Raw genomic sequence first — 12,500 nt, 5'->3', positions numbered from 1 at the left:
ACAAATATACACTCACTAATGGGTCAACGTGGCTAGTAAATTTACCAGCCAAACTGATTTTTCACCATTATTTGGCCAGTCGGCTGGTGTTAATTTAGAGTCCTGGACACAGCATACACTGACACTGACATAACTCTACCTCCATTCCCATCTCCACTCCCATTACCCATTCCTCTCCTCTCCTCTTCTCCTTCTCTCTCCTCTCCTCCTTCTCTCTCCTCTCCTCTCCTCTCTCTCCTCTCCTCTCTTCTCCTCTCTTCTCCTCTCCTCTCCTCTCCTGCAGTGGACACGCGTCTGCCCTTCCAGTCGGAGATGTTCATCCAGAACGTGATCCTGGTCTTCTTCTGCCTGGGCGTGATCGGCAGCGTCTTCCCGATCTTCCTGGTGGCCGTGGGCCCGCTGGTGCTGCTCTTCATCGCCCTGCACATGGTGTCGCGCGTCTTCATACGTGAACTCAAGCGCCTCGACAACGTCACCCAGTCGCCGTTCCTGTCGCACGTCACCTCCAGCATCCAGGGACTGACGACGATACACGCCTACGGCAAGGGGAAAGAGTTCCTGCACAGGTATGGTTATGGGTAGGATTGTGTTACCTGTGTGCGTGTGTGTGTGTGTAAGTGTGTGTATGTTTTTGTCTTTGTATTTGCTCATTATTTATTGAACTCCAATGTCCACCACAAATGCGTTTCGGCCCTCAATGGTTTAATGAATAATTTCAGGATTAAGCTTGAGAGTGTGGTTATCTCCACTTCAAGTTGTTTTTTACTCACACCCAAAGTTGTTTCATGAATCTTGAAAGCTGAGCGTGCCTATCCCTTCTACACTGTGTTGGTATTTGGACATTGACTGACATTGTGAGGGCAGAAACATCATGGCAAGGTAGGATGGCATTGGGAAACGTGTATACCGGTATACACATGTTTAGGGCAGTGGTTCCCAACCTTTTTTGTCCTGCGTACCCCCTATGCAATTTTGTCACATGATGAGTACCCCCCTCACCCATGCTTTATATCTGTTCCTCTATCCCAATGTAACTACACTCCATACATTTGTTGTACATACATTTTTCCAAGTACCCCTGAGGTGTGCTCGCGTACCCCTAGTGGTACACGTACCCCTGGTTGGGAAACACTGATTTAGGGGATAAATAATGACTTACTTCCTTCACACTCATCCATGACCTAGGCACCGTTGAGGTTGCCTGGTGAACACCAGATCTCTCAAGTGAGGTACTCCGGGGAGTCCTGGGATTTCCCAGGCTACTGCTGAGGAGGGCACCTAGCCCACACTGCTCCCATGGACGCTATCCCACACTGCTCCCTGGGAGTGCCCCGGTGGGCAGCCGTGGCATAGTGGTAAGAGAGTTGGTCTTTCAATCTAGGGGTTGCAGGTTCGAATCCCCCTTGACCTCTCCCTACATCTCCATCCATGGCTGAAGTGCCCTTGAGCAAGGCACCTGACCCCACATTGCTGTAGGGACTGTAACCAATACCCTGAAACATAACAACTGTAAGCCGCTTTGAACAAATGAAAGCGTCAGCCAATTGCAATGTAATGTAATGTAATGGGAGGCTTTCTATATACCTCACTGTCATTCTGGACGACGGTGTCAGGACAATGTAATGCAATGTCATGTAATGTAACTTCAAGGGCATGGTGACAGTGACACTGATAATGCATCTACAGTGTCTTGACATATGACACCTATTGAGCCATATGCATTGCATGATGATCTTACATGCTCTGTGGCCAAGGGGATAAGAAGTCACCCCACCCGACTGGCTTTAAACCCACGGCCTCTGGAGTAGTTTAGGATGTCAGTCAGAGTACATGCATGTGCCTGTGTGTGAATGTGTGTGTGCCTGTGTGTGTGCCTGTGTGTGTGCCTGTGTGTGTGCCTGTGTGTATGTGACTGTGTGTATGTGACTGTGTGTGTGTGCCTGTGTGTGTATGACACAGCATTGCAGAGCCACCATGAGAGTTCAGTAAGAGGACTCCATAACTCAAAAGGGTTGAATATCGCTTTGAAAAACTATATCTTCAGGGTAGAGAAGAGTAGAGTCCCTTTATTAATACTGAAGAAAACGAAGGTGTATAGTCACAGCTTACACATAATACAAGTAATAAACATTGCACGACAAAGCAAGATAACATGTAATATTCATCGCAATACATACAAAAGCTTGAGAAGCTTTAGCTATAGACTGAGGCTGTAGGCCAATATCATCCATTTGCTCCAGCAAGTATATTCATGCATGGAGCTCTCAGTAGCTAAGCGACTACATGCAAATAATATCTCACTCTCCCCTTCGTCTCCACACCTCACCACCAACTCAACCACTCGTGAGTCATACTTTTGTTGAAGGTTTCCTCGTCAGTAGAAAGAAAAGATGAAGGGGAATGGAAGGAGAGCTGGGGGAGTTTCTCCTTTGTCTGCTCTGCTTCAGGTGTATATCAAGTTCCAGCCTCTCCCGTGAAGGCCCTGAGACTTCATAGCATTGTTATATGGAGGCTATAAATGCACTGCAATTGAATTAGATGGAGAACAATGTGGATTTTGCAAAGGTTGGTGTGGACTGGAGGCACCAGAGGATGAACGTGTGTCTGTGATGGTGCCACATTGCAAAGTGTGTGTTGTTATTTTTTCATGAGAAACCACCACTTTTTCTCATGACATTTGTGTAACATAATATTGTGTATCGTTTAGTCTCGTGAAGACAGTTGATATTACACCGTTTTTAATTAAAACCTTGAATGTATTCATTCATGATTACATCTTTATATCTTTTGAAGCACGTACAGTTGCATATTGTACAAATGTGTGGCATAGAATTGCTGTTATTTAACCATAAATTCAGTAAGCGAACATACATAAATGTGTAAATAAATGTAAATAATTACATTTATTATAGACCATTTCCCCATCGCTGGTCCACTTTCTGACTCAGGTACCAAGAACTAAATACAATGGAATAAAACGTAGATTATGGTGGATATTTCTCAAAGTGAAGTGTCCCAGACGAGTAACGCCCATTTGCGCCCGGTGTGTTCCATTATTAATTACACTTAGAGGTAGTTATTGGGTACTCTTGGTGAAATCTGTGAAAAATGGGCGTTACTCATCCTAGCAAGGCTAGAACACTTCACATTGAGAAATACCATATACATGGGTTCTAAATGTTTGTTTTAACCTGACTGTGCGAAACTAGCTGCACACAACTCAACCTCTGATTGTTGGAAACCGCTGTTGGTCAAAAAATGAGTGGTTGACTGCCAGTGTCTTGCCCCTCCTCACAACATCGTGTTTACAAACACTGCGAACCCATGTATATCACCCCATCTCCTCACTGCTGGCCCACTGTGTGTGTGTGCTTCAGGTACCAGGAGCTGTTGGACCAGAACCAGGCTCCGTTCTTCCTGTTCAGCTGTGCCATGCGCTGGCTGGCGGTGCGCCTGGACGTCATCAGCGTGGCCCTCATCAGCATCACCGCGCTCATGATCGTCGTCATGCACGGCAGCATCCCTCCCGCCTACGCCGGCCTCGCCATCTCCTACGCAGTGCAGGTGAGCAGCACGACGCCCCTGGATACTGTATGATAGGAAGTAAACGCACACATGCACACATGGGCAGTCATGGGTGAGTGGTTAGGGCGTCAGACTTGCATCCCAGAGGTTGCCGGTTCAAGTAGAGTAGAGTAATCAACCAGTGCTCTCCCCCATCCTCCTCAGTGCAGTGTGCAGTGTTCACTTGTGTGCTGTGGAGTGCTGTGTCACAATGACAATGGGAGTTGGAGTTTCCCAATGGGCTTTCACTTCTTTCACACGTAAGTACACACAGGGCTCTAAATTAACACCCGCCCACCGGGTGTTAGTGCCCACCCAGGCTGGTGAAAATTCAGTTTGGCTGGTAGAAGAAAAAACGTATTAGCCGCTTTGACTGGTAGTTAGTGTATGTTTGGCTAATTAGAGCTACACTAACATCTACCAGCCAAATTGGCAAGTGATGAAAAAAGTTCATTCATAGCCCTGCGTTACACATACAACATGGAAATGGCATTATTGCCTCAAAAGAATTCTCATTCTGTGTCTCAGGTCAATTTTGTAAAGGCATCACTAGTATGTGCAAAGTGCAAAACCCCATTGCAAATATGTTAGGAATTTCAAAATTCTGTTGTATTCATGACATATCGTCAGATCTAGTGATTGCATCTTGCCTTTCTCTGTTCTTCCAGCTGACAGGACTTTTCCAGTTCACCGTGCGGCTGGCCTCAGAGACAGAGGCTCGCTTCACCTCTGTGGAGAGAATACAGCATTACATCAAGGTACTGAATAGTCATCGCACCACACCACAGCCCAGAGGGCCATTTACACACACTTGACATTTGACCAAGCTGTAATGTTAGGAGATGTGAAAGAGATACTGTGTGTAGGGCTCTCTAACATTTCTGAAAACATGGGGAAGCGCTTACATCTACACAACTGCAGATAAGTCACATCCGCTATATTGTTATATCAAATTCCATCTCTCTCTCTCTCTCTCTCTCTCTCTCTCTCTCTCTCTCTCTCTCTCTCTCTCTCTCTCCCTCTCTCCCTCTCTCCCTCCTTCCACCCAGTCTTTATCTCTTGAGGCCCCTGCGCGGATCAAAAACAAGGCTCCCCCCGAGGACTGGCCTCAGGAAGGAGAGGTGGTGTTTGACGACACCGAGATGCGTTACCGCGACAACCTGCCGCTGGTCCTGAAGAAGGTCTCCTGCACCATCCGACCCAAGGAGAAGGTCGGCATCGTGGGCCGGACCGGATCCGGTGAGTCCAGCTACAATGAGGTTCCCATACATCTGCAGTATATTCACTGTTACGCCTGTATTCATTCAATAAAGGTCTGTGTTATGGGATATATCTCACTTTTGCCTTTCTAGCTATATTATATTGTGGTTGAATGAAAATTGTCTTTGTATTATGAATGTAACTTGGGTCCAAAAAAATTAGTTGTAGGCAACTGGACGTCTTTTTGTCTGGTTATGTCCAACCTCCTTTTCTGGTTATGTCCATCTCTGAGTAACATGACTTGCTCAAGTGACAGTCTTCACTGAGGAATTGGGAAATGTAATGTTATTTTGGTACTGACGCACAGGCAAATCCTCCCTGGGTGTGGTGCTGTTCCGGCTGGTGGAGCCGTGTGGTGGCGCTATCAAGATTGATGGAGTCAACATATGTGACATCGGCCTGGCCGACCTCCGCAGCAAGCTGTCAATCATCCCTCAAGAGCCGGTTCTGTTTAGCGGCACAGTTCGGTAGGAGAGCCCGTCTCATCATCTCTTTCTTTCCGTCTCCCGTCCAGTCTCCTCATCTCTGTCTTTCTTACTTTCTTTCATATGGTATTGCCTTTATTCTTTTCTTCCTTCACTCGTTTTGCCTTATCACTGCTTGTCTTTTTTCTGTTTTTTTCTGTCTTCAAACCCTTTGTTCAATCTGTCCATCCTTTCCTAGTTTCCTACCACTATTTGTGTAAATGATGCGCTTCCCTAATGAAGGTTTTCTTTCTGCTTCTGCTAGCTCTAACCTGGACCCCTTCGAACAGTACACTGAGGAGTCCATCTGGGACGCACTGGACAGGACACACATGAAGGAGTGTGTAAGTATGACTGATGATGCCATTATGTCATGTACTTTGACTTTAGATTGATTTTAAACATTTTTTTTTAAATATCTTTTTTTGGGGAGCGGCATCTCAATGGGCTAAGACACTACCATTACGCTGCTTTGCCAATCCTTCCCCTCTCTCTCTTCCACTCACTTCCTGTTACACGTTCTCACTGTAATTCCCTGCATAAAAGAATAAAAAGCCCAAAACGCGACAAAAATATGTCGTTTTGAGCAAGGGCATGACATGGACTATTACGCAAGACATTATGCACATAGACATACCGTACAACACATGCAAAAGAATATCCACATATTTTCATAATCATCGCTGCTTCCCATCCTGCAGGTGTCTCAGCTGCCTCTGAAGTTGCAGTCGGAGGTGGTGGAGAACGGGGAGAACTTCTCAGTAGGAGAGAGACAGCTGCTGTGTGTGGCCCGCGCACTCCTGAGGCAGTGCAAGGTGAGATAGGACATCACACACGCACACACACACACATACACACACACACACACACACACACACACACACACACACACACACACACACACACACACACACACACACAAACACAGCTTCCTCATCATCACGGTAAAAAAACATGCATCTTTTCCATCCACCTTCCATTTTTTCAACCTTTTCCTGGTTTATACTTCGTCCATGCTAGAGAGGTCACCAAGGTGCTTTTTCACCTGATCTTTATCTGTTTGTTCTGCAATGTTTTGTGGTCAACTGTGAAAAACAGAGGCCGAGAACCCCCCATCCTCTCAACCAGCACGGCCATTGACAGATGTAGTGCGTCTTTGTCTTAACCCGTTAAAATACGCCATTATAAATTAGCTGTTATCAGAATGGCTATGACCGAGACATAGTGCATTACTAAAGGCCCTCTGTTATGTTATAGTGGAGTAGTAATTAACCTTTTAATGACTATTACAGTGTGCCACTGGTGGCACGGCTTACATTATGCATTATGGAAATATTTTTTAACTTGATTGGCAGGGTGAAATTTCAATTTGAACAAGGTAGTCAGCTTGGATAGACTGATGTGGTCATGGAATTTGGTGCCACATAACAGTGAGGTTTGGGTGTAGCCAGGCTGACGCCTCTCCTCTGTCTCCTCCTTCTCCGCTCTGCTCTTCTAAGGTGCTGATCCTGGACGAGGCCACTGCTGCTATGGATACGGAGACGGACTCCCTGATCCAGGAGACCATCCGCTCGGCCTTCCAGGACTGCACCACCCTGACCATCGCACACCGCCTGCAGACCGTGCTCAACTGCGACCGCATCATGGTGCTCAACCAGGGACAGGTACAGTTGGGGGTATCACATGGATTCACACATGGGTTCAGGTGCTTCAACTCGTGGATTGTGTGAATATTTCTGAAGCGCAGATCCCATTGCAGCATATTACACACAGTAAATGCGTATGGTATGTACTTTTACTTGCGTATGTGTGAAGAATGCCAACTTGCAGAATACGGCGGTAGAATGTTAGTAAACCTTCCTAGTGCTAACCTATTGGTGTAGTCAAGCAGCTCAGTGGTATTGTGCTGTGCCTTCTATGTCAAACTGAAGCATTGACTGGTAGGTTGTAGGTTCGAGCCCCGAGTGGCAAACTAGGGTAGGACACATGACTGAAGTGGCTTATAATAGACACGACAAAAATGGACCCATAAGGGCAAAAAAAACAATTGCAATGTCAAAGCAAACCGTGTATAGCCCCTTGATTCTCTTTTGCACACAAATTTCACCTTTGGCTAAGGGCTTCCGCACACCGGCTATGACAAAGTGCTGAGCACTACTCAGATAAAATTCGATTCCATTGTTTTCAATAGAACCACGCACACTGGCGCCTATGTACGCGGACATTCGCCGATGTCGGATAGCAATTAGAGACAAGTTCTATTTTGTCGGCGGCGCCCAATGACTATCAATGCAATGTTTGTGTGAAATTGGGTTTGGGGGTCCGAATTCTGTCGGAAGCAAAAGTGCGCCGCACTTTGTCGGAGCCAGTGTGCGGCCAGCCTAAGCCCCGCCCTCTTGAGCTACAGTTGCTAGGTCGGACAGATAAACGTTCGATGCTGAGATATCAATGTGATTTATGCAGTGACTGCAAATCGCAGTAGTTATTCACTCCTAATTAATAAAAACAATACTCCATTCATAATATTGTGAATGCAAGTATTTAAAAAAGACCTTTCTCTTTCTCCCTGCCAGGTGGTGGAGTTTGATGAGCCCTCCAGGCTGATGGCCAATGAGAACTCTCGCTTCTGTGCCATGCTGGCCGCCGTGGAGAACAAGGTGTCCACTCGAGGCTAAGAGGCGACACAAGGGGAGATCAACTCAGCACTGCGCTCCTCTGATGATGACGGGAGAGAGAGAGAGAGGACTCCTCTGACCTCCTCTCCTGACCTCCGTAGCCAGCAGAGACCCCTGGCAAACCTCCCTTGCTCCTCCTCCTCCTCAACCTGCTCTTCAACATATACCCATGATGCACTGCTTTGACCCGCAGGTTTGGGGGAAGTTTGAGCTGGACAACTCCATGCGACGGGGTCCTGACTGAGCTACGACCCCGTGGGGCTTAGACACCTTTTCAGATCGTTGCTGTAATCTGGAAATGGTCAGGAAAAAAACAAATCACCATTACTGTAATAAATAAATAATAATAATGTTCTGAGTATTCCACGGGAAAAAGGAGGGTTTACACGTAGCTGTATTCATTCCACAAGGTCTGTTTTATATAGGATTATATCTCTATATATGCATATAAGAAATCTATATATTTAGGTGAACGGAGATTATGCACAGAGTTTATTTTGTAAAGGACTCTGTTTACGTGTGAAATCATAGTTACTGTCTACTGTGTGTGTGTGTTTCCTACCACTCTACCTTCCATTGTCTGCACAGTGTCTACTACCTGTTATAATCAACTCATCTTATGACTTGACAAATCCACGGGTCGTGTGTAATTATTTTCGTCGTCGTCGTCCTCTGTGTGACTTGAACCCTGAACCCCAGCAGTTTTTGGGTCCAGTGGAGGGGGGACTGGAGCTGAAGCCCTTAACTCTGTTGCGGGTCCTGGGGGGCCTTTGGGTTAGGGGCCCTTCAGCACAGACGGAGAAGCTTTTTGGCCATCTATAAATGGCCGATGATGACCAGGCTGGCACTAAATGGACTTGAACGCTCTCTCTAAGGGAGAGAGAGAGAGAGAGAGACAAAAGAAGACCAGACCACGCTGCTCAATCCCAGTGTCCTTTGCGTTTCATGCCGGGTGCATGAGCTCACCCTACCCCACCCCACCCCTCACCCCTCCCAAAGTGATGAGGCCTTGTACATGATCTTGCAGCCTGTTTTCTTTTCTTTTGTCTTTTATTCTTTGAGGGGGAAAGCGCTGTTGCTTCCCCTTTTCACAATGACGCTTTTTGTTTTTACTTTTATTTTATTTTATTTGAATTGAATGGTATATTGTTTCGCAGGTTTTGCTGTTGCCCTTGTCAAAGCCTTTTGCATCTTCACAGTGGCACCAGCTGCACCTGCACTGCTCCCTCTGTTGGTCAGGAAGCCTCTGACTGATATTTCTTTTCGTTTTATTTTTTACATACTACTTTTTTCCGTCTTGCTTAAAAAAAAATGTTACAAACGACGCCAGTCATGCACAATCTTGTTTTTTGTTTTTGTCTTTTTCCTTTTCTGGAGGCTGGATGTTTGGACTACTTTGCTCAGAGCAGACCAATTGTTGGTTGTTTCCACGTCTGTCATTGTCCTCTTTCCTGTCCCCGCTGTCTTACATTGTATGTTAAGATATGGCAAAATCAGGGGCTCTTTTTAAAAGACCCCTAACTGCAGAATGTCAGTCTGTTACGTGTGTCATTTCTATTGTGTGTGTGTTTTTTATATATAGCCTTAGCATGACTTCATCATCATTGCCTTGAGATGGATGTATGGATGGATGTATGGATGGATGGGGGATATTTGAAATGACAACGGACGGAGGAGAGAGGATTTCTTTAAACAAGAATAAAAAAAAAAACCAAGAAGTCAATAAAATTATTTTAGGTTTACACCTGTCTTTGTGTGCGTGTGTTTTGTTGTTGTCTGGGAGATTGAGGTATGTAGGGCAGAGGGAGAGAGAGAGGGAGCTGATGGGGATCGATCAGTAGGGCAATCTGAAACCAGAGGAACACCGCTGGTATCTTCTTTCATTCCTACTGTTCTCTGCTTGACCAGCACACCCATAAGCTGCACTCATGCAGAGAGAAACACACACACACACACACACACAATCTCACTTGCCCTAAAATGAAATGCTCGTCCTATCAATTCTTTATAGCTGCAGTCCTCTTAACACTACCATGCAAGAATGTTGGCTTTCTTCCTTACCCCACCCATGCAAATAATGCAGGACCATCCAACAGGCCTGACAATTGCTGAGTCATAGGTAATGTAAGTAGGCTACTTGGTATTTAGAGACGTAGTCATGGTATTAGTCATTAGATCACAGTGTAGGCCTAATCTGTCGGCTGTAACATTGTCTATCGATGAAGGGGACGCCTTGTGAAATTGTGTGCTGTTTAAAAGGGACCAATTTTATTTCTGATTGTGAAACAGGACACAATTCCCGCATATTGTCTGGCTGCTCGCAATTTGGACATGTATTCCTTCGAATGAACTGGCCCATTTGCTGTGGAGAACACCATGCATGATGACCTTTAAAATGACAGGGTGCGGTATGCAGAGGTTTACGCACGAAATGCAGGCGAACCGCGACACCTATCGATTGATTAGGTGTACTGCGCCGCCTTGAGGCACAGCTGGTCCTTAGCAACATAGGCTCCCTTCCGTAAGCAGACCTTCCCCGGCGCCGAGAACTCCTCCTCCCCCCTTCGCAATCAACACCTTCGCCACCGCCACCGAGCCAAGGACAGTCTCCGGGGCGACGGGGGAACAACCAAGAAAAAAAGGTTACACATTGTGTAACAAAGTTTCTACGGAGGACTTGTAAAGGGATATCCAATTCTACTGAACGTATCGCATTCCCACAGCGGATCCCTTTCCCCTTTACGCCTATGCTATCTTAGTGGCAAACTACTTGGCGCAACAGATTTAAAACCTAATAGGCTATAGGCTACTTTAAGTGACGTTAGTAGCATCGAGGATGTGCCTGTCGGCGAAGCCCACGTCTTTCGTCCTTGGAAGAATGCCAGTGTCGATGGGTCTTCGATCTGGCCTGGGGATCTTGATTAATAAGCAGCTGATGTGGTCTCTCCAAGGCTGTTGATGTTGAGTATTTTGAGGCGCTACCGAATTGGGACGAGAATCCCTCGGCTCGCCTCTGTAGCGCCCCCCTGTAGACCAAAAACTTTCCTCTCTCGAAGTGATTTCCTCCCCTGTTTTTACTTCCTGTTTTCTACGGGAGTCACTTAGCTCAGCGCCTTTCATTTCAACTTTTTTCTCTTTACGCGTGTCGCTACAAGAAGTTTCTCCTGGATTTTATAATATAATTTATCTCGTGATTTGGAGTCGTTCGATTGCGCGCTCTGGGCGCAGGCTACATTCTTTGGATTTTAAGAAGACATGCTAGGCACGAGTTTACGATCGGTCCCGATGGATTTCACATAGATGTTGTCTTGTTTGCTGGACTGTCCACTCAACTTATTAATGTTTTTGCCCGTTCTCGTGGTGTGCTCTCTTTACCCTCTTAGCTACCAGGCAAGTCGATTGCCACGGCTACTTCTCATGGGTATTAATGAGGATCGCACAACATAGCGTCGGCTACCATTGGTTATAACGACCCATTTTGTGATTAACTGTCGTCGACGAGATGTTTCGTTTATAAATTGATGTCTCTTTGAAGGTTACAATGGCTGAACTTCAGCGGCCGACGCTGTGCTGTTGTCGGAAAGTGCTGACGGTGCCCAGCAAGTCGTGTGAAGGCGGTCGGGCTCTGGGACAATGTCGCCTGGTGGACATAGCCTCGGCCTCCAACTTCCACAGCTTCAAACTCAGACACTTTCATCTCGACCTCCACCTCAACTTCGCCCTGAAGAGGATGACGGGGTGGCAGGTCCTGGAACTGGTGCCTATCCAGCCTGGCGTGCAAACGCTGGTTCTGGACACCCACCCGTCCCTACACATCCATTCCATAGACTGCAAGGTACCCGGTGCCGCTGGTTCCCCGGATATCTTCCTCTCGCTCACATACCGTGTGGACCCTTTCACGGACTACGGCTCCTCGCTCAATATTAGCCTACCGGCCACGGTCATCCGGCCACACCGGGCTCTCCAGATCACCATCCGCTACACCACGACAGACGGCCCTGCGGTAAGGTCACTTGGGTGGCAGCTGTGTTGTCGTTGACAAAGTGACATTGATGTTGGCTAATAATATCCATAATGGCATTCCTCGTCTGCTCACAACAGCGGACTTGGCTTACACATGAGCACCTGTATCACGGTGCCTTTTATGTCTAAATTTATCCTCGACCTCAACATGCTGGCGATGGCTAGCCAGCCGTAGTATCACTGTTATGATCTGACAACATAATTCCTAGTGTCTGCTTTGAGAGCGAGAGACAACTTGTGCCTCAGGGGCAAGAAATGCAACAGTATTGGCTTTCAGAAAAGATAGAGACTCGGGCTCTGCCTCTGATGTGGGATAGTCAGCTTTGTTTTCCTTCAGCCTCCCAAAGGCGATTTTCTGGTCTGTGGACTATTTCATGACGTGTTGTTGTTGACTCATCATGAGGTCAACACACACAGACCTCCTTCTTCCGTCTCCCGTGACAGAATTTGAGTGATGCTCCCTTTGAAGAGATAATTGAACCAACCCGGTGTCATTCACGCCATCCGATGCTAT

The 12,500-nt window shown here is 46.7% G+C and overlaps 2 protein-coding genes across 5 annotated transcripts in view; both read left to right on the top strand.

The window, feature by feature from the left end:
* The window catches only part of abcc5 (ATP-binding cassette, sub-family C (CFTR/MRP), member 5), a 50,546-nt gene extending 40,529 nt beyond the window's left edge, over positions 1-10,017 (top strand). For all 4 annotated transcript variants that reach the window (XM_063205537.1, XM_063205536.1, XM_063205535.1 and 1 more), the window contains 9 exons: positions 284-566; positions 3,378-3,564; positions 4,233-4,322; positions 4,614-4,803; positions 5,132-5,291; positions 5,554-5,632; positions 5,990-6,103; positions 6,788-6,952; positions 7,862-10,017. In XM_063205537.1, the coding sequence (XP_063061607.1) occupies positions 284-566; positions 3,378-3,564; positions 4,233-4,322; positions 4,614-4,803; positions 5,132-5,291; positions 5,554-5,632; positions 5,990-6,103; positions 6,788-6,952; positions 7,862-7,963 (1,370 nt within the window). In that variant the 3' untranslated portion in view covers positions 7,964-10,017. The remainder of the gene's footprint in view (positions 1-283; positions 567-3,377; positions 3,565-4,232; positions 4,323-4,613; positions 4,804-5,131; positions 5,292-5,553; positions 5,633-5,989; positions 6,104-6,787; positions 6,953-7,861) is intronic.
* Positions 10,018-10,642: 625 nt separating this feature from the next.
* The window catches only part of rnpepl1 (arginyl aminopeptidase like 1), a 36,531-nt gene continuing 34,673 nt past the window's right edge, over positions 10,643-12,500 (top strand). Inside the window, exon 1 of the mRNA XM_063205554.1 lies at positions 10,643-11,966. Coding sequence (XP_063061624.1) covers positions 11,505-11,966 — 462 coding nt within the window. The 5' untranslated portion in view covers positions 10,643-11,504. The remainder of the gene's footprint in view (positions 11,967-12,500) is intronic.

Source organism: Engraulis encrasicolus, chromosome 8, assembly GCF_034702125.1.
Source record: "Engraulis encrasicolus isolate BLACKSEA-1 chromosome 8, IST_EnEncr_1.0, whole genome shotgun sequence".
NCBI classification, from domain to species: Eukaryota; Metazoa; Chordata; class Actinopteri; order Clupeiformes; family Engraulidae; genus Engraulis; species Engraulis encrasicolus.
The sequence above is the reverse complement of the archived record's forward strand: the minus strand, read 5'-3'. Positions and strand labels throughout refer to the sequence as shown.